Raw genomic sequence first — 22,481 nt, 5'->3', positions numbered from 1 at the left:
TCTGACTTTTCTGCCCACTCATTTTAATTATGCCGGGGAGACTTTGCCCTTATTAAAATTTTTGTTTCTAATGTGTTCGTTTCAAATTGTGATTCATACTAACCAGCTCTTGGAGAAATTCATGTACTGTCTGGTTTCTTTACTGCGACTCTTTCAATTAGGTTGAATATAAACATGACTCGACACTGATCAACTTAAATTAGTCATAAAAATGGTCTTTAATTGAAAGGAGCAGAGTATATATACATATAGTCATTAAAACCAATCAACGGGTGCCACGTTCAAAAATAGCTTTGTATGTATGTAATTGATGAGGAATTTCCAAATACAAATTTAGTTGGTATGCATAAAAGTCTCAACTACTTAGCCAAATTTGGGGCTCGATATTGTTGAAAGGCCCAGCAATGGCAACTATTCCAAATGCAGTGCAGTTTTTTGCTTTTCTCTGAACTTCTTCCAAGACTAAACCTGCTTTTCACTGATGAATACTCTCAATCTGCCCAAACTGACAGGAGTTTAGGTAATCACATTAAGATATAAAAGGTTCTAAGATGGATAGACAGGGCAATTGCTGAGATACCAGAGACATATGAGATTCTGCAGATGCTGGCAATCTCAAGCAATGCACAGAAAATACTGGAGAAAATCAGCAGTCCAGGCAGCGTCTATGGCTGGCCGAGACCTTTCATCAGGACTCTCAGCCCGAAATGTCATCTCTTTATTTCCCTCCACAGGTGCTGTCTGACCTACTGAATTCCTCCAGTATTTTCTGTTTGTGTTGCTAAAATACTATCCCCTCTAGCAGGGGGCTTAGAGTCACGTATCAAGGAAATGGTTTCAGGATAAGATTGTCATCCATTTTGAACAGATGAGAAATCTTTACTCTTCCGCAGTTTAGAGGCCTGTGGATTTTCAGCATCTGCATAATATGAGAAGTTGGAATCACTAGATACTTGGATACTGAGTCCTGAGGAACAGAGTCAGCATTAATCTTGATGTTATCTCTAGAACCAGAGGGCACAACCTCAGAGTAAAGGGACGTCCATTTATAATGGAGATGAGGAGGAATTTCTTTAGCCAGAGGGTGGTGAGTCTGTGGAATTCATTGCCACAGCCAGCTGTGTAGGCCAGGTCATTGGGTGTATTTAAGACAGAGGTTGATAGAGTTTTGATAAGTCAGGGCATGAAAGGTTACAGGGAGAAGGCAGGAGAATGGGTTGAGAGGGAAATGGATCAGCCATGATCAAATTCTGGAGTAGACTCAATGAGTTGAATGGCCTAATCCTGCTCTTATATCTTATGGTCTTATGATTATATGGCAGAACAAGTTCAATGGGGTTCTGAAGGCTACCTCTGCATCTATTTGTCTTTCTTTTGAGACCATTCTAGGATGGAAATGTGGTGTAATTAGTACAGCCTCTGCTTCATAGTTGCGGAGATATGAGTTCAAGCCTAGCTTCAGGAGTTGCCTTTGCTAAGTTTGCGTGTTCATCTTGTGACTGCGTGTGTTTCCTCTGCACGCTCTGGTTTGCTTTCACATCCCAAAGATGTGCAGACGGCATGGACTCGATGGACCAAAGGCCTGTTTGAATGGGGAAATGATCAATGATTCTACAGTAATGAGCAAGCACTCACAATTTAGGCTAGATTATTTTGGCCATCCTTAACTGGCCTTTGAATACATTGTCACTGAAAATAGTGAAGTTTTATTCAATTAATTGTGGCAAAGGTTTCAATGCTAGAAGTTCACCTCACAAGAACAGATTATTCGGTCAGTCGTAGGTTTCCTTCCAAGTTCCACAACACACTGTACATCCGGCCATTCATCATCACCAGTTCAAGATCCTGTGACCTCCTTGGCCAACATACTGTGGGAGTACCTTCCCCAGAAGGAATGCAGCATTTCAAGAACGCGACTCGCTGCCACCTACCCGTGGGAAATGAGGAATGACTGCATACACAAAATGTGCCTATAAAGAGAAATTCCAAACTTGTTTCACAGCCTTGGTTACTTTGTACAACCCTTAAGTCTCCCTCTGCATCTTTAAAAGATGTAATGATTTTTGCCTTGTTCATCCCCTGTGACAAAACATTTCATGCTCCAATGACTTATTGTAGTTGTGGTCATCTCTGGCAAAGCAACCATTTTTTGGTCAATATCTAACTGCATTGAGCTGCCTCTTTAAACCACTGGATTTATGATTATGATTCCCATGTTATTAATACTCCCAACTTCACTGTCTTGAATGACAGTGATAACTTGTCAATATGTTGGCATTCACTCTTCAATTCCACCTCTTTTCTAAATCTATTAAAATTAAGAAGGAAGAAGCTTATAAGTATAAGCATAATAAACTATTCAGTGATTCCATGCTCAAAATGGATGGAAGTATCCATGAACCCTTTCAAAGAAACTTTTCTAAAATGTTACCATGTAGGGCTTATAATACACCTACTCTCCCAGATCTCCTTCTACAAGTGTTTTCTTGTTCCAAGCAAAAATAAAACAAATTAAAAGAAATGAAAAATGACACAATTTTCCCCAATGTTCATATGATCAATTTTGATAGTGACACTAATGTTCCTTTCAGGGTAAAATATACCAATACATTTTTCTACTAATTAATGTCAAATGTACAATATGTATTTCCATTGACCGTCACACAATCCCAGACAAATTACTTGAATTAAAACTGGTAGATGTAACAAAAGTGTTAGAAAATGCCAATCAAAATTAAAGAAAGCTGTTCTTCTGATAATATGTTTTCCAATTAATTCCTATAGAAGCCTCATTGGCAATCCACTTTATTTTCCTTCAGTACTTACATACACACCATTCCAGAATTTGCGCATTTCACCTGTCACAATTCTGGCAGTACGCAATATCTAATGCTGTACATTGTCTGTAAAGTGACTGAATATCTGCCAATGTTCATGATGTCCCACTCCTACTTAAGACGTTACACTTCATATTGTGAAAAGTTAGAAAACATAATAGATTGCTATTCCTTCTGACTTAAGGGTTGTGGTTTATAAGTGTTTGCCAATTTCTAAACACTGCAATTGCAAAATAATACATTTTGGAGAACTTTACCTTGACAACAATTTCAACACATTGCAAACTCATGCAAGAGTCAGGATCATGCTGGATGTCAGTGTATCTGGATTTCTTATTTGTATTGGACATAGTACTGCGTCCAAGGACAGAGCCTAGTTATACTGACCTGAGAGGCTAAATATACTCATAGCTGGCCCAGTCAAATGAATGGGGTCACAATCCTCGGCTGAAAAGACAAGAGTGGTATATGTTTTTTTTTATCATCTTGCTTAATGTTCCTACTGCTCAAAGATTCAATACATAAAGACCTCAAAGTTTCACTGTAAAATGAACAGCCAATGCCCGAAGAACGAATGATTGATTAGGATTGAGAAATCACTACTTGATAGGGTATTAAGTACTAATTGAAGAGTAACTGTCAAAAAAGAATTGGCTATATTCATCAAGAGAAATTAAAAAAAAAAGCTGGTGTTGGTGTCAAATAATAGTTCATCAAGACAGCTAGTGCGAATGTAATAGGTTAAATAGATTTTCTATTTGCTGTATTTTCCTAAGACAGCTTGATTTTAGAGTCATAGAAAAGTACAGCACTGAAACAGGCCCTTCAGCCCATCTAATTCATACCAAAACCACTTAAACTGCCTACACCAATTACCCTGTACCAGGACCATAGCACTCTATACCCCTACCATCCATATACCTAGCCAAACTTTGCTTAAACGTTGAAATAAAACTTGCATGCACTACTTATGCAGGAAGCTTGCTCCACACTCTCACAACCCTTACATTCCCCTTATACTTTTTAACTTTCACCCTTACCTTTGACCACTTGATGTAGTCCCACCCAATCTCAGTGGGGAAAAACCTGCTTTAATTTACCCTATCTACACCCCTCATAATTTAGTATACCTCTATCAAGTCTCCTCTCAGTCTTCTATGCTCTAAGAAATAAAGTCCTAACCTATTGAATCTAGTCAACCAGACCTAGTAACATCCTTGTAAATTTTCTCTGTACTCTTTCAACCTTATTTATATCTTTCCTGTAAGTAGGTGACTAAAACGACACACAATACTGCAAATTAAGCTTCAGCAACGTCCTATACAACTTCAACATAACATCCCATCTCCTGTACCCAGTACTTTGATTTATAAAGGCTAATGTGCCAAAAGATTTCTTTACAACCCCATCTTCCTGTGACGGCACTTTCAATGAATTATTTTATGGTGATTATTTTCCCAATTTTAATATCTTGTCTCTGAAAAGTTTAGTGGTGACAGTGAAAGTCTGAGTGCAAAATGAATGCCGAAAGGTATGAATCAGAATTTAGCACCAGCTCTGCTGATCATAGAATGGAGACATGTTTGATGAGCTATGTCTTAGTATCAAAATTTCAAAGATCAAAGTAAGTTTAGTGTCACCATAAATTACCCTGAGATTCATTTTCTTGCAGGTGTATTCAGTAGAACAAAGAAATACAATAGGATCATGAAAATCTACAGACAAAGACTGACAAACAACCAATGTGCAAAAAAGACAAACTGTACAAGTAAATAAATAACACTGAGAACGTGAGTTGTAGAGTCCGTGAACATGAGTGCATAAGTTCTGGAATCAGTTCAGAGTTGAGGTGAGTGAAGTTACCTATGCTGGCTCAGGAACCTGATGGTTGAGCGATGATTCTTAAGTGGAAAGGTGAGTAGCCAGAGGCCGTAGTCCACATCGGTACCGATGATATAGGTAGGATTGGTGATGAGGTACTGCAAAATGAGGTCAGGATTTAGGTGCTGAGTTAAAGGACAGGACTGCCAGGGTTGTGGTCTCAGGATTGCTACCTGAGCCATGCTTTAGTGAGGTCAGAAGTAGCAAGATCATGTATCCTAAGTAGCTAGTGCAGGAAGGAAGGCTTCAAATTTTTGGATTATTGGGCTCTCTCCCAGGGAAGGTGGGAGCTATACAGAAGGGACAATTTGTACCCGAACTGGAGGAGGACTAATATCCTAGCAGCAAGGTTTGCTAGGGCTGCAACGGGTTGGGGGGGGTGCTTAAACTAAGAGCTACAGGGGAATGGGAACCAAAGCACCTGAACAAATAATGGAGTGCTTGTGGAGAAAGGTGTTGTTAAGCCCACGTACAAGGTCAGGATCAGAAAGTCAAGCATGGTGGGACTAACGTTCTGAGCTGCATATATTTCAATGCAAGGAGTATTGTAGGAAGGGCAGATGAGCTCAGGGCATCAATCAGCTCGTGGAATTATGATGTCATAACCATTAGTGAGACTTGGCTGCAGGAGGGGTAAGACTGGCAGTTGAATGTTCTTGGGTTCTGTTGTTTTAGACGTGATAGAACATGAGGGATTAAGGGCGGGCGGGGGGGGGGTGACACTACGAGTCAGGGAAAATACCAAGGCAGTGCTCAGTCAGGACAGACTGCAAAACTTGTCCAGTGAGGCTTTATGGGTAGAACAGAAGAATAAGAAAGGTATGGCCATGTTAGTGAGATCATATCATAGACAACCCAACAGTCTGCAGGAGTTAAAGGAGCAAGTTTGTATAGAGATTGTAGACTGTTGCAAGAAATGTAAAGTTGTGATGGTGTTTTTAAATTTCCACATATTGACTGGGGCTCCCATACTGTAAAAGGGCTGAATGGGAAAGAGTTTGCCAAATATGTTCAGGAAAGTTTCCTTAATCAGTACATAGAAGTCACAACTAGAGAGAGTGCAATACAAGATCTCCTGTTAGGGAATGAGACAGAGCATAATGACAAAAGTTTGTGTAGGGTAACACTTCACATCTAGTCATCATAATGCCATTGGTTTCAAGGTAATTATGGAAAAAGTTGGGTCTGGTCCTTGGGTTTCGGTTCTAAATTGGAGAAAGTCCAATTCTGATGATATCAGAAAGGATCTGGCAAATGGGATTAGGATAGGTTGTTTTCTGGCAAAGGTGCACTTGGAAAGTGAGAGGCCTTCAAAAGTAAAATTTTGAGAGTACAAAGCTTATATGTTCCTGTCAGAATAAAAGGTAAGGATAACGGGTTTATGGAACCTTGGTTTTCAAGAGATATTGAAGCCTTGGTTAAGAAGAAGAAGGAGTTACATAGCAGGTGTAGCCAGCCGGTGGTGTAGTAGGATCCACACTGGGCTTCGAGGCGAGTGTTCCCAGGTTCAAATCCAGCCAGCTCCTCGCATGCTTTTCATCCATGCTGGGTTGAGGGTCAGGCTAGCAACTTGGCCTCATAAAAAGCAGTCAAATGCTAAAGAAATGGCAAGGTTGTCACCCAATGAGCCACAAGTCACAGAGAAGAACAGCAACGTAGCAGGTGCGGATATAGGCAGGCAAGAACAAATGAGGTACTCGAGGAATATAAGTAATGAAAGAGAACACTTGAGAAAGAAATCAGGGCGGATGCTAATAGAAGACACGAGTTTGCTCTCACAGACAAGGTGAAGGAGAATCCTAAGGTCTCTACAGATGTATTAAGAGCAAAAGGATAGGAAGGGACAAAATTGGTCCTCTGGAAGATCAGGGTGGTAATCCATGTGTGGAGCTGAATGAGATCTTTAATGAAGTTTTCTTCATCTGTATTTACTCGGGAGATGGACACAGTCTATAGAAATGAAACAAAGCAGCAGTGAGGTCATGGACCTTATACAGATTACAGAGGAGGAGGTGTTTGCTGCCTTTAGGCAAATTAGGGTGGATAAATCCCCAGGGACTGACAAGGTGTTCCCTCAGACCCTTTGTTGGGACGTTGGCGAGGCCTAATTTGGAGTATTGTGTGGAGTTTTGGTCATCTATCTACAGGACAAATATAAATAAGATTGAAAGAGTGCAGAGAAAATTTTCAAGGATATGCCAGGATTGAGGACCTGAGTTATGGGGAAGGTTAAGTAGGTTAGGACTTTATTCCTTGGAATGTAGAAGATTGAGAGGAGATTTGATAGAGGAAAACAGAATTATGAGAGGCATTCATAGGGTAAATGCGAGCAGGTTTTTTTTCTACTGAGGTTGGGTGAGACTACAACTAGAGGTCATGGGTTAAGGGTGAAAGGTGAAATGTTTAAGGGGAACATGAGGGGGAACTTCATCTCTCAAAGGCTGGTAAAAGTATGGAACGAGCTACCAATACCAGTGTGGATGCAGAGCCAATTTCAACATTTAAGAGAAATTTAAATAGGGACGTGAATGAGAGGGGTATGGAGGGCTATGGTCTGGGTGCAGATCGATGGGATCAGACAGATTAATGGTTCGGCACAGACTAGATGGACCGGAGGGCCTGTTTCCGTGCTGCAGTGTTCTATGACACTATGATTGTAAGGGTAATAACTGTTCCAGAACCTGGTGCTATGTGATCTAAAGCTCCCGGGCATCCTTCCCGATGGCAGCAGAGAAAAGAGAGCACTGTCTGGATGTTGGAGGTCCTTGATAATGATGCTGCTTTTTTGTGGCAGTGCTCCTTGTAGGTGTGGGGTGGGCTTTGCCTGTGATGGACAGGGCTGTGTCTGCCACTTTTTCGTAGTCTTTTCTGCTCATGAGCATTGGGGTTTCCACACCAAGCCATATGTCAAAAGGTGGTTGAAAAATGTCTTGTGCTGAAATTGCAGAATCAGAACCATCGAATGTGGTTGCATAGATGCAGTGAACATATACAGTATGTTACAAAAGAGCACCATACTTCTTGAGGAGTTTATAATTAAAGCCTAGAAAATAATCTTTATTAAAAACAGATGTCTAATAATAGACTTGAAGGCCATAATCTCATTTAGCTAAGAACATAAAAGACAAGCATAATATGCAATGAAAATTGAACATATGCTGATCTTTCCCAGTACTTTGTTTCAATTACTTTCTAATAATTGTTGACAATTTGGATAGGTGACCATAAATGTTATAAGTGAGTTCAGGTGTAAAAAAGATCTTTAACCATGCCAGATACTGGCTCTCTGAACATCTAAGATACAGGTTAGATGTTGTTTCAACTAGTAAATGAATCTCAGGGTAGCATATGGTGTCAAATGCCATACGTTAGTAACAATAAATTTACTTTACTTACTTACTTTGACCTTAATTAATTCCCTGATTAGTTGGCATGTGTCCTGTCCATCTTCAATTGATGCTTCACAAATATATTACATGACATCCATCCAAGTTCTTTGATTAGTTATCTTATTTCCTTAAGGCCTTTTCTAAAGAAAGGCTGTTGATATTTTTTTTGATATTTTTATTAATTAATTTTAAAACTCATAATTAAAACTCAAAGTAGCACCCTCCCTCACATCAGAAATCGTTTTGTTTGTGAAACACATGAAACCAACTATTAAGGAGGGCCAGACGGCAGGTGGGCGATCTATCAAAGCCCATTCAGCGTGAATGATCAAAGACTACTTTCTGGCCTACTGTTTTATGCATTAGATGTTAAATTGAGTCCTCATCTGCCTTTACGGGTGGATGTAATGGTGTTGCTAGTAGGGGTCCCCACAGTTCCCCAGGCAATATTTATCCCCAACCTAAACAGATTAACTCATCAGTTACCTCATGAATGATTGGTGAGACATTTTTGGATGCAGATCTGATTGCAGTATTTGCCTATTGGCAGCAGTCACTGCTCAGACAGCATGGGTCCATAACACTCCTTCAGAACTAATACAAGTTGACAACTTCACTCTGAAAGGTCATAATTATTTGTCAGAAATGGGAATAAATCTGTCTGGATGGAGCTGCTTTGACAATTTTTGTTTCTGGCCTGTGATCTGCCTGACCAGTGTGCAGAGCACATGCTGCGCATGGTGAATGTTTAAAAAAGAATCACCAGCAGATAACCAGACATGTCGCTAAGATCGCCACGCTGATGCCTTGAAAAACCAGGGCTGGTTATTGTCTCCATGGCGACTAAATTTGCAGTCTCGGCTGCAGTCTTCACACCATCCATCAGTAATATTACTGAGATTCAACAATTCAACCGTGTACAAGATGAGGGCAACTGGTGGAGGAGGGAGAGGGGTCGGGATGCAGAAATATTGTCAAGGTAAAAACTTCAAATATTGGAGTCGCTCTTAGCTTTGTATAATAAAAGAAAACTGTGCAATAGTCAAGTCACGTTACCTCATGATCAACAAAAACTGCCGCTGATTACAGTGGGAGGCATGAAGCTCAGGATGCAGAGTGGACCCTGTGAAGCACGTACTTCAGAGACAAATTACTTCCAAATCAGTGTGTCATTTACTTCCTCCGCAGACATGTAGGCATAGGGGGATGAAACAAGCTAGCTGGCAAGTGAAACCTCAACCCACTAAATCAGTGGGTTAGATTAAGTTAATTCTTCCCTCTTTAATATCAAATAGAAGTTAGAGACAGAAAGCTGTCTGGGTTGAAGAATAAGAAATCTGTGCAATTCTTAAGTTTCCCATTGTCTTCTTGGGGTTAGGCTTTGCATGTGGGTCGCACTGCACCTTGTAAGGGGGAGAAATCTTCCAGTGTAAACTCGTGTCTGTGCCGGGCAGACAGATGTCAGGTGAATGAAAGGAATTCTTTAAAAAACAAGAGAACACACAAGTCAGATAGGGGCTGAAATGTGGCAGTGGGGATCCAGGCCCAGAACGTATCAAAGCGACAGTGCCAGGGTCCTAGAGCGAGAGACAACCCGGTGTTTGGACGATTTAAACGCTGGGCCAGGTTGAAAAGGCAGGGTGTCAGGACCAGAGGGCCATGCTGGTTCGGCTTGTCGCTCAGTGACGTTTACTCGACTCTGCGCTGAACTGAGGCTGAAGACGTGGCCGTCTCCGGCTGTGCTGGGCTTCATGAATGTGGACTCACTTTCGTTCTGAATGCTAGTTGCTTAGATTTACTGTTTGCACAATGTGTTTTTTTCTCTCTCTCTGCACACTGGGTGTTTGACAGTCTCCTTTTTAAATGGGTTTCTTTGTTTTGTGGCTGTCTGTAAGGAGACAAATCTCAAGGTTACATAATGTATACAAACTTTGATAATAAATGTACTTTGAAATTTGAACTTTGAGCATCCTTAGAGAGAAAAACGCGGTTAAGGTTTCAGGTCAATGATCTGAATGAGTGTAGCTCGATCTGAAGTGATAACACTATTTCTCCCTCCATTGATGCTGCCTGGCCTGCCGAGTTTCCCCTGCATCTTCTGTTTTGAATTTCATATTTCCAGCATAGCATTTAAATGAGTGGCAGTACTTGTATCAGTCAATTGCAAACTGTGGAGAGGAGGACCAGGGAAAACAAATCAATTTAACGCTTCATCTTAAAAACAGCTCAGAGAAGCCAAGCTGTACTTTCTGACATCGTCACTATCAGAAATGAAATCAAACCACCTGGGCACGTTCCCAGATTGAATCAACGATTGCACAGATTTTGATAAGTGAACCTACTGCTTGACTCCCAACTGCCCCTCCTTTACTGAGTTTGCATGCTAAAGGATGAACCCACTGGCTGGGAGAACCTGTTGGTAGCAGAGTTTGTCTGATGTATCTGGGACAGCTGGGAACACCAGAACAAGCCCCACACAAAAAACTGCTGAACAGCCTTCGACTGATGGCAAAGTTATGCTACCGGCTTTGCCATATATCAAGGCTCTCAATCTTTTCTCGGCACTTGAGTATTAAATGCTGGGGAGACTCATTAAGTCTGTGTTCCTGCAAAGTCCAGTGTTAGACATAAACACAGTATGATTTTATCAGTGAAAGAACCGTATTCATCCCATCCCACCCACACCAGTTCCATACAACAGCAACTGGGCTACCCTGACTGCCTCACCAGCCCGACAAATCCTTTCCTTCCAGACACTTACCTCATTCTCTTTCGAATGCCCAGCATCACGTTTCATACCCAGATCACTTCTTAAAATAAATTACACACGGTCAGATTTCCAGCTGGGAACTGTCAGTGGATTTAAAACTACAGTGTCTGGATATGCCTGCCCCAAAACCCCAAACTTGCTGGTATATAAATGAATAAATCTCAGCTGGAGCACAGTAGACTTTTTGAGCAAGATTCAGGCAAGAGATCAGAAATTTTGTGGGGAAAGCTGTAGTGCTAACCTTTGTAATTCTATACCAAATTACACTGCAATGCTTCTATCTGCCTTTAAATTTGTGATTGTGTTTTGGGTGCTGATTGCAGAGTCAGGATTCAGAATTCAACTTGGTAGTCTGAAATGAACCTCCAGTGATTCAATGAAAAGCAGGATCTGCCCCTCTCCCCCCCTCACCTCCCCTCTCCCCCTCCCTCTCCACTCGCTCCCTCTCTCTCCCCCTCACCTACCCCTCCCTCCCCCTACCCCCACCCCTCTCTTTCTACCCTCCTACCACTCTCTCCCCCCTCTCCCCCTCCCCTCTCTCTCCTCCTCCCTCCCCCTACCCCCACCTCCTCCCACTCTCTCCCTCTCCCCTCTCCCTCCCTCCCTCCCCCTCTCTACCCCTCTCCCTCTCTTTTCCCCACCCCCCCTCCACCCCTCTCCCTCTCTTTTCCCCATCCCCCCTCTCTCTCCCCTCTTCCCCCTCCCCTTTCTTCCTCCCCTCCCCTCTTCCCCTCCCCTCTCTTCCCCCTCCCCTCCTCCCCTTCCCTCTCTTCCCCCCTCCCCTCCCCTCTCTTCCCCCTCTCCTCGCTCTTCCCCCTCCCCCCTCTCCCTTCCCTATCCCTCTCTCCCTCTCTCTCCTTCCCCCGTCCTTGATGTTGAAATAAATGAATTGGAGATTGATGTACTGCTTCAAAATTATTCCAAATTTCTTCTATGTTTCAGATTTCTATTTGTAATGCATTGCACAATTTTGCAATAACGTATGATGAGCCATAAAGGCTAAAAATACTCTTAACATCACCATACGTAAAAGGAAAAACCGCATACTAGAAAATGATACTTTTCTTTGCAGAGGCTCGGCATTCACCTTTCTGCATGATATTCCTTGGGAATGGGTTCAGCAAAGTGTAGTGATGACCAATCGAGATCATCAGAATGCAGGAGAAGTCATGCTTTCAATAAAGACTGATCATTAGTGAGAAATCGGGGTGGTAATTTGTTATAAATCAGCTCATGGTCTCTTTAATCATTCACAGGATATGGGTATTGTATAGTCATGAGAATGCAGTGGTAAGTCTCCATCTTGAAGCATTGTTTTTCTTACAGTGAAAGGTATTTCTGCTGTGATTTTGGGTAGGGAATTCTAGGATGTAGACCCAGTCATGTTGAGGATGAGGATGCTTTTCCAAGCCAGTGGGTTGGGTGTCATGCAGGTGAACTTGCAAGTGTTGTTACTCATCAGTCCAGAAAGGATCTATACTTTGATCATAGTTGCTCAGTCAGCTCCAGGGATCTTCAGTTCTGTTACCCATAAAATCATTCCATGTGCTGGCAGCTCACTCAGTGGAAAAAAAACTCCCAGACTGAGAAGATTAATGAAGGCAGGGTGGTAGACCCTGCCTTCATTATGGACTTTAGTAAGACATTTAGCAAGGACTGACATGGTAGGCTGGTCCAAAGCTTTAAGGCACATGGGATCCATAATGAGCTGACTGATTGGATTCAAAGCTGGTCTGGAGATAGGAGCCAGAGGGTAATGGTAGAAGGATGTATTTGTGGTTGGAAGTCCTGTAACCAGGATCAGTGCTGAGATACTTCTTGTTTGTGATATCTACTCTGTGACCACTTTATTACATACACCTGCTCATTCATCAAATATCTCGCCAGCCAATCGTGAGCCATCAACTCACTGCATAAAAAATATGCAGACATGTTCGTGGTGGTCAGGTGTCGTTCAGACCAAACATCAGCAAAGGGGAAGAAGTGTGATCTAAGTGACTTTGACCACGGAATGATTGTTGGCGGCAGACGGGATGGTTTGAGGATCTCAGAAACTGCTGATCTCCTGGGGTTTTCAGACACAGCGGTATCTGGAGTTTACAGAGAGTGGTGCGAAAAAAGATTTTAAAAAACATCTAGTGAGTCCGAAGCAACGCACACAATGCTGGAGGAACTCAGCAGGCCAGGCAGCATCGATGGAAAAGAATGAACAGTCAACATTTTGGGCTGAGGCCCTTCATCAGAACTGGAAAGAAAGATGAAAAGTCAGAGTAATAAAGTGGGGGAGAGGAGGAAGAAGTACAGGTGGCAGGTGATAGGTGAAACAGGAGGGGGGGTATGAAGTAAAGAGCTGGGAAGTTGATTGGTTAAAGGGATAAAGGGCTGGAGAAGGGGGAATTCCACTTGCCAAACTATAGGAAGGATGTGGTTGTGCTGGAGAGAATGCAGAGGAGATTCACTAGCATCTTGCCTGGACTGGAGGACTATAGTTATGGGGAGAGGTTAGTTGGGTTAGGGTTTTTCCTCCAGCATAAAAGTGGAGGTGTGACTTTATAGAGGCATATAAAATTGTATGAGGAATAGTAAGGGTAGATAGAATTTTTTCCTCAGGACAAATATTAGATGCTTCGGTTTTAAGATGAGAGGAGGAAGTTTTCATGGGAATTTGAGGGGATTTCTTTTTTTACAGAGTTGAATGATTCTTGGAATATCATGGAGTTCGGTGGAATCAGATACAATTACTACATTTAAGAAATATTTAGATATTGGACCTGGAAGCACTAATCAGCTTTATTATTACAATTTTGTTTCTGTCACAATATCTTTATGAGGGGAGATCTCATTGAAACCTATGGAATATTGAAAGACCTAAATAGAGTGGACTTGGAGAGGATGTTTCCAATACTGGAAGAGTCTAGGACCAGAGGGCACACCCTCAGATTACAGGAACATTCCTTTAGGACAGAGATGAGGAGGAATATTTTTACCAGACGGTGGTGATTCTGTGAAATTCATTGCCGTAGATGACAATAGAGGCCAAGTCATCGGGTGTATTTAAAGCGGAAGTTAACTAATGATTGATTAGGAAGGGCATCAAGGGTTACAAGGAAAAGTTAGGAGAATGGGGTTAAGAGGATAATAAATCAACCATGATGGAATAGTGGAGCAGACTTGTTGGGCCATAAGTCCTAATTCTGCTGCTATGATTTATGGTCTTATTTCACTGTATGTTTTGCTGTACATAAAATAAAATCTATTGGTGTATCACAATACTCAAAAACACTAAGACAATTAACATATTAGCAAACTACAGCAATTAAAAGAACTTTGTATATTCCTCATATGTTGGTCAAACATTCTTCATAGACCTGCTGTTGCTGTTCAGTGGGCACATTTTCCAGATAATCCTTTGAATATGGAGATTGTGGGTGGAAGGCCAGAATATTTCAATCATGATCATATCTGGCAGGGGAAAAGTTGAGAGCAGAGGTCTGGAAATAGATGAGATGCAGTGAGCAGATCATTAATAACTGTTCTCTTAATCTGCCATGATGAAATGGCAGAGCAGACTTAATGGGCTGAATTGCCTAATTCTGCTCCTATGAAAATCAACCTTCAGTATTTCCATCAGGACTGGAAATCACAATTGTTTTCAAGTTTTTCTTATCACATTGGACCCCAGCAGTCATAAATCTCTTCAGAGGAGGTCAACCTGTTTGCAATGCCTTTTTAAGTTGCATCTTCTGTTATTCCATGAACGGGTGCTACTGATGTGGGCACAGAATTACTTACAGTGCACCTGTCACACACAAGATAAAGCAGGCAAGGCAAATCCTTAGAAGAAGGAGGCAAGCAAGTCATCATAAAGTAGATAAGAGGAAATTAAACCTTATGAACAGGTCCTAGAGCAGGCTGAAATAATCAATCAAGTAACAACTGTTGTCCTTAATGTGACACTCAAAGCCCTGATTAGCAATATAACTGCCTGTTACTGTAAATCAATTGACTCTCTTATTCAGTGCCATTAGCATCCTAATTTTATTCTGCTGTATATTTTTAGAGTTTATTGTACAAATTGTCATCAAACAATCTAAATGAGAGGTTTAAATGCACTGATCACTTGATAAATCTTTGTGTGATCCATTTTCTTAATCCTTTAAATGAAAAATTAAAGTTGCAATGGACTATTGAATAATACTTTTGCAAAATTAAAAATTTAAACACTAAATAGTTAATGTTTCAGAGTGGAGACCCTATGACAGCCTCTAAACCAGAGGTTTCCTACCTGGGGCCCACAAACCCCTTAGTTAATGGTATGGGTCCATGGCATAAAAAAGGTTGGGAACCCCTTCTCTGAATAAAAGGAGGGAAATGCACAGTCAATGTTTTGGATGAGATTTTTCATCTAGGCCAGGAGTTCCCAGCCTTTTTCATACCATGCACCCATACCATTAACCGAGGGTCCATGTACTCCAGGTTGGGAACCCCTGAATTAGACTGAGTAGCAAAATGGAGAGGCAAGAGACTACAGATGCTTGAATCTGAAGCACAATGAAGATGCTCGCGGAACTCAGTGGGTCAGGCAGCATCCATGGAGGGAGATGGATAGTTCATGTTTCGGGTCGAGACCCTTGTCTGGATGGAGAGGCAAAATGGATTCCTCCAGCATCTCTTGTTTGTTTCTTCAGATCTGCAAGCACTTGTGTCACTAAACAAAAAGGAAAGTTGTTGATACAGGAGACACCAAGTTTGAAGAGCAGATAAGAAGAAAATCTGAACGAGAAGTGGCATCACACTTGTAGAACGTTGGAGGGTGGGCAAGGTAGAGAGTTCAACAACTCAGAGCTCATTGGAAGAAGGAATTGGTACAAGGTGGAAATGTTGCTTTTAAAGTTAGTAAAATGAGGATGCTTCAGGAAGATCATGTTGGATATTTGGATAGGGGAGAAATGGTCAGGAAAGCAGTAACCATGAATTATTTCTAGGGGGGAAAAAAAATAGAACAGTATAGTACAGTACAGGTCCTTCAGCACCTGGTGTTGTGACAAATCTTTTAACCTACTCCATGGTCAAGCTGCCCTTTTCCTCCTACACACCCCATGTGGTCTCTTAAATGTCCCTAGTGTACCAGCCTCAACCATCACCCCAACAGAACGTCTCTGGCACTTACCATTCTCTATGTAAAAAAAAAACCTACCTCAAAACATCTCCCCTAAAGTTTCTTCAACTCGCCTTGCAAGGATGTATTAGCCATTGTTGCCTTGCAATAAAGGTGCTGGCCAATGAGTGGACAGCCAACGCCTTCATCTCCTCCTTATGACCAACTACAAAGCTGAATCAGTACAGGCTTGGCATCTGTAGTCAGCAGAGGCAGGACACAATACAGATGAATGTAGAATGGCCTTTTGTCTATACAGTAGTATCCAAAATGACCAATTCCGCAAGAACAAATTTGACAGATTTTGTGATTAAGATTTACAACAATAACGGAAATTGATTTTGCTTGAGACCTTCAGAGAGTTACAATGAGAGGAAGAGGAGAAGGGTATGACCTCTCAAGCCTGCATCACCGTTCAAAATGTTCACGATGGAGCTCAGAGATCATAACGGCTTTCCAGCTCAATGCACATACCCCTGATTCCCTTTAATCCTGAAAGCCTAATGTTTTTGGTAATGAATGTACACAACAAATCTTCTTCTGCAATGTCACAATCACCTCAATGAAAAAGTTCTCCTAATCCTGGTCTTAAATAACATCATAAACAGAAGAGATTCTGCAGATGCCTGAAATCCAGAGTAACACACACAAAATGCTGGAGTAACTCAGCAGATCAGGCAGCAACTATGGAAAGGAACAAAGAGTCAATGTTTTGGACCAAGACCTCTCATCAGGACTGGAAAAGAAGGGGAAGTAGCCAGAATAAGAAGAAGAGATGAGGGAAAAGAGTACAAGCTGAAAGGTGATAGGTGAAGCCAGGTGAGGGAGAAGGTGGGTGGGTGGAGGAGGGGGAATGAAGTGAGAAGCTGGGAGGCGTTAGGTGGAAAAGGTAAAGAGCCAAAGAAGAAGGAATGTTTTAAGAGATGGTAGTGGACCCTGGGAGAAAGGAAAGGAGGCTGGGCACTAGAGGGATGTGATAGGCAGGTGAGGAGAAGAGAAGAGCTAGAAATGGAAATGGAAGAAGAGAGAAGGGCGAGCAGGGAGAAATTAGCAGAAGTTAGAGAAATTGATGTTCAAGCCGTCAGGTTGAAGGCTACCAGGTGGAATATGAGGTGTTGCTCTTCCAACCTGAGGGTGGCCTCATCTTGGCAGCAGAGGAGGCCATGCACCAACATGTCAGAATGGGAATGTGGATCAGAACTAGTGGTTGGCCGCTGGAAAAGCCTGCCTGTTGCAAATGGAGCAAAGGTGCTCGACAAAGCAGTCCCTCAATCTATGTCTAGTCTCAATGATGTAGAGGAGGTTACATCGGGAGCACCGGATACAGTAGAAGGGCCTAACAGACTCACAGATGAAGTGTCGCCTCACCTGGAAGGACTGTTGAGGGTCCTGAATGAAGGTGAGGGAGGAGGTGAATGGGCAGCTGTAGTCTCCATAGACACTGCCTGACCTGCTGAGTTCCTCCAGCACTTTGTGTGCGTTACTTAAATAACATCCCCTTTTTCAAACTCTGTAGCAAGGAACTCAGCCTTTCTGCCACTACCTTCTCAAGCCCTCAGTTTCAAATATTTTCCAAGGTCACTTCACATTTTTCTAAACTTCAGAGAATGAATGCCTATTCTCGTGCAGCCCTCTCATCCTTGTCATGTACCAATGAAGAATAATTATGTCTATGGTCAGTGTCTATATCTACATTCTTCCCAATCAGGATCAGGATAGATATGGATGGAAATATGTAGATGGAATGATGTTTCATCTTCAAACCCCAATTTGACAATCTATAGAGAATCGAGGGCTGGCATAGTCAGCAATCATGGGCCTTCAGAGCAGCTGAAGTTAAGGAAGAGGAGAACATAACCACAGAAAACACAAGAGGCAGTGAGATAAGGTCGGAGACAAAAGAGAGACTGCAGATGCTGGAAATCTGGATCAAAACACTAAAAGGTGAAGGAACTCAGTAGATCAGGCAGCAGAGGAAAATGAACATTTGACTTTTCAGGCCAAAATAGCTTGACAAGACGCTCAGCAATCAGAAAGTCAGTTCACCTCCACAACCTCAAGGGCAATTAGTGAGGGGGAATAACTGATCACCTTGCCAACAATACCCATATCTTTTTCATGAGCTAAAAACAAAGTCTTGTCCATTAGAAATGCAGAATGTGTGGGACCTCTGATGTCACTACGCCGATCCAGATCCTGTTAGAATGTGAAGGGGTGAGTTCATGTCCAATATTGTACCACACAAGGTTAAAAAGGACTAAATACCTAATGAACCCAGATAAGATCCTAAAGTTCAGTATTGTATTCTTCTCACCAACTTCATAACATACGCCTCAGTATCACCCTCAGCTGCAAATATAAAAATACTGTGTGAATATGTACTGAGGGGGAAAGTCAGTCTTGAACATTGAACAGCAGTGAAGACAAAAAGGCTGAATGGTCTATTCTGCTTCTACTACTTATATTCCTAACACTTTCGATATCGAGTAACCTAATCTGTCCAAAGACGAATGTAAGCACAGCAGCCATTTTATAGAGAGCAGCTGTTTTAGCAGAAAGGAGTGTTGATCATGGTCTCAGACATTTCCCACCTCCTCTGGAGCCACAGAGGAAAGTCAATATCAACTAGACCCAACAGGCTGGGCCTCAAATGTGACATTTCATACAAAGAACCAGCAGCAATAAACCACGGCCAACAACAAAAAGGGAAAAAATAATTACTAGAAAATGCCTTTAAGAGTCAGAGCAATTTATTATCAAAGTCCATACATGTCAACACATTCTACATAGTGATTTATTTTCTTGTAGGCACTTATCAGAAAATAAAGAAATACAATAGAATCTATGAAAATCTATACATAAATAAAGACTGACAAATCCAAAGAGCCAAATCTCCAAAGAGGCTTATCAAACAATGTTTAAAGCTAGGCCTTACAAGCAGATATTGGGTAAAGTCTGAATAAAGAACTGGATTTTAAGAAACCTCCTAAAGGAAGGAGGAAATTAATTCCAGAACTTAGATTATTAGTAGCTGAAGGCGCAGCTTCCAGAGTTATTCATTATAGTGCTGTTCAGTCTTACATTAAACATCCAAAGCTTCAAACTCAGGTCCTGGAATGCAACTTGAACCAATAGCCTTTGCAGTAAGGGAGCAAGAATACTATACGCCAAAAAAAATAGAGCCTGTGCCTTGGATAAAATACTCTGCTGGCATTGTAACAACACACAGAAACCAGTCCAGCACAGGTCTAGCCGTGGAAATTGGTGTAGCCTACTTTAATAGGGTTTCCGATGTGCATAAAAGGAATCATTCTGTTTTCAGCTTCATCTAGTCAGCGATGAAATAACAGCACGGTACATGCTGTGGGCCATTTTTAGATTAAATCATAGGCTTGCAACCCTCTGTGTCTTGAAATAATACACCACCAACTCATGATCTGCGTGACTAGAGAAAACCATGGACTGCCCTGCTACTTCGAAAAAAAATCTGCTTTTTCAGCCATTGTTTTAATATAATCCTAATCTCTGAGCAGTAACAGTGTCCAGCTATCATGAATCTAGTTTAAAACATAATCCTCATCCCAGTCCCAATGAAACAGATAGTAATGCTATTTCTTAATTCCTCATTAGGCCTCAGACAAAGGCTGTGTGTCTGTGGGCGAAGGTTAGGTGTAGAGTCATCGGGCTGTACACAGCATAGAAACAGGCCCTTTGGTCCACTATGTCTAACTGTCCACCATTTCTTTCTGTACTAATCCCACGTCTACATTAATTCCATCTCCCACTGTGCCCTGTTCTTACATTCCTGTACAGATGTCTCCTAAATGTCACTGTTCCTTCCTCATCCACCTCCATTGTCAGCCCATTACAGGTATCAAATACATTTGTGCAAAAAATATTCCCCTTCAGATCTCAAGGGGCGACACTGTATTGTAGCAGTTAAAGTACTGCTATTACAGTGCCAGCGACCCAGGTTCAATTCCCGCTGCTGTCTGTAAGGAGCTTGTAAGTTCTTCCCGTGACTGTGTGAGTTTTTCTGGGTAGTACAGTTTCTTCCCACATTCCAAAGACGTAAGTGTTAGTAGATTAATCGGTCACGTGGGGGTAATCCGGCAACGTGGGCTCGTTGGGCCAGCAGGGTATGTTTCAGGTTGTGCTATATTTCAGGTTGTGTGTTGGCGCGTGGCCAAATGGTTAAGGTGTTGGTCTAGTGATCTGAAGGTCACTAGTTCGAGCCTCAGCTGAAGGCAGCGTGTTGTGTCCTTGAGCAAGGCACTTAACCACACACTGCTCTGCGACAACACTGGTGCCAAGTTGTATTGGCCCTAGTGCCCTTCCCTTGGACAACATCGGTGGCGTGGAGAGGGGAGACTTGCAGCATGGGCAACTGCCGGTCTTCCATGCAACCTTGCCCAGGCCTGCGCCCTGGAAACCTTCCAAGGTGCAAATCCATGGTCTCACGAGACTAACGGATGCCTATTTCTAAATAAATAAAATCTCCTTTAAGCTTCCTCCCCCTTCATCTTAAATCTGTGCCTCTATTTTCGACACCACTGCCATGGAAAACAGATGCTGGCTGTCTACCCTACCTATGCCTCTCACAGTTTTATATACCCCTATCATGTCTCCCCTCAACCCCCTTTGCTTCAGGGAAAACAGGCCCGGTCTATCCAACACACGCAAAATACTGGAGGAACTCAGCAGGCCAGGCAGCATCTGTGGAAAAGAGCAAACAGTCAACCTACTGGGCTGAGACCCTTCATCGGGACTGGAGAAAAAAAGATGAGAAGTCAGAGTAAGAAGGTGGATGGAGGGGAAGAAGAAATACAAGGTAGTAGGAGATAGATGGAGAGGGGGAGGTTGAAGTGAAGAGCTGGGAAGTTGATTGGTGAGAGAGATGAAGGGCTGAAGAATGGGGAATCTGATAGGACAGGAGGACAGAAGGGGGAGGAGCACCAGAGGGAGGTGATAGGCAGGTAAAGAGATAAGCTGAGAGAGGGACATGGGAATGGGAAATGGTGAAGGGTGGGGGGCAGGGGGGCAATTAATGGAAGTTCAAGAAATTGGTGTTCATGCCATCAGGTTGGAGGCTACCAAGACGGAATATAAGATGTTGCTCCTCCAACCTGAATGTGGCCTCATTGCGGCAGTAGAGGAGGCCATGGACTGACACGTCGGAATGGGAATGGGAAGTAGAATTAAAGTGGGTGGCCACTGGGAGATTCCACTTTTTTTCGTGAATGAAGCGGTCTCACCAATATACAGGAAACCACATCGGGGGTACCAGAGCATCCTTAGATTTCCTCTTGTTTGTGCCCAATATCTCCTGATAACTATCACAATGAAACTATTAATTGCGTCAAGGACCAGAGTACCGTGAGTCTTGGCAGCCTCTTCATCAAAACCCAGTCAATGTACATGTATTTGACATACTTATCAAAAGACAAGAGGACAGTTCATGTCCTGGAACCCTGCAAATCCAGTATTAGCAATGGTTCTGTCACTTTGTTGTCATCGGCCTCTGAAATCCATTCCATTGGCTGCTACATAGGCTAAATGGAATTGAATTTCTCGGTAAAAATGCTTAAATAAGAAAGTCAATCTAAATTCTGCATATCCCTGGTCATTATTGTGCCAGATTCTTTGAGTGCAGGGTGAGCTACTGATATGATACCAGGGATGAGGGTTGCAGATACAGAGGGAACCAAGGGGGTGTGGTACTTCTCTCCTTACCACAAAGAAGGTTAAGGGGAGATCTCTAAGAGGCAATCAAGTTGAAGGGCTCTGACAGTGAAAAAGTGAAAATTGTTTCTGCAGGCAGCAGAATCAGAACTTAAGGTAACTGAAGTGGAGCTGGAGATAAATCTCAAGTTGACGGTCACTACAATTTTGGAATGCATGGCTTGAAACAGTGGTGGAAGCAGCTTTATTGATAACCTTCAAAGAGGGTGAAAATATGGAAAGTGTTGAACAGCTGAATGAAAAATATGGACGAGCACTTCAAAGGAAAGAATTGCAGGGGGATAGAAATAATTGGATAATGGCTTTCTATCAGTATTTTGTGTCTCCCTATAAATCCAAAGCGTTCACAGAAACATAATGCAAGTGACAGGAACTGTAACCACTTCTATCGTATAGCACTGGTCAGCTGACCAACAGGAAGTGTAACCACCTCAATCGTATAGCACTGGTCACTGGAAGTGTAACCACCCCTATCTATAGCACTGGTCAGTTGACCGACAGGAATTGTGCCAGCAACAGCATGAAGCTATTGTCCTTGGCCATTCACTGTCCTTTTTTTAAATTGCCCAATCTAGTTTTGTTACTTATAGCTTTCAGATGCTCAGAGTTTCAATGAAGATAAAAACTAAATCTTTCTTTTGAACTTGTACACTGGGATCAAAGTCCCGGGGGGGTGGGGGGGTGTGCGCGGATTGTCAGAATGG

The 22,481-nt window shown here is 42.3% G+C and overlaps 1 protein-coding gene across 4 annotated transcripts in view; it reads left to right on the top strand.

Annotated features, from left to right (window-relative positions):
* Nucleotides 1-22,481, top strand: part of tnfaip8l3 (tumor necrosis factor, alpha-induced protein 8-like 3) — a 67,531-nt gene that overhangs the window by 32,292 nt on the left and 12,758 nt on the right. The window contains exon 2 of one of the 4 annotated variants that reach the window (XM_063065991.1): nucleotides 4,510-4,686. The exons of 2 other annotated variants lie outside the window; for them this stretch is intronic. Coding sequence is in view for 1 of the 2 variants with exons in the window: in XM_063065990.1 (XP_062922060.1) it covers nucleotides 4,733-4,751 (19 nt within the window). In the remaining variant the exon portion in view is untranslated. Of the gene's footprint in view, nucleotides 1-4,509; nucleotides 4,752-22,481 lie in introns of all 4 variants that reach the window. One more of the 4 variants, XM_063065990.1, reaches the window with a different exon arrangement.

Source organism: Mobula hypostoma, chromosome 13, assembly GCF_963921235.1.
Source record: "Mobula hypostoma chromosome 13, sMobHyp1.1, whole genome shotgun sequence".
Lineage (NCBI taxonomy): Eukaryota > Metazoa > Chordata > Chondrichthyes > Myliobatiformes > Myliobatidae > Mobula > Mobula hypostoma.
Note: the sequence above shows the minus strand (reverse complement) of the source record. Positions and strands in the feature narration are given on the sequence as shown.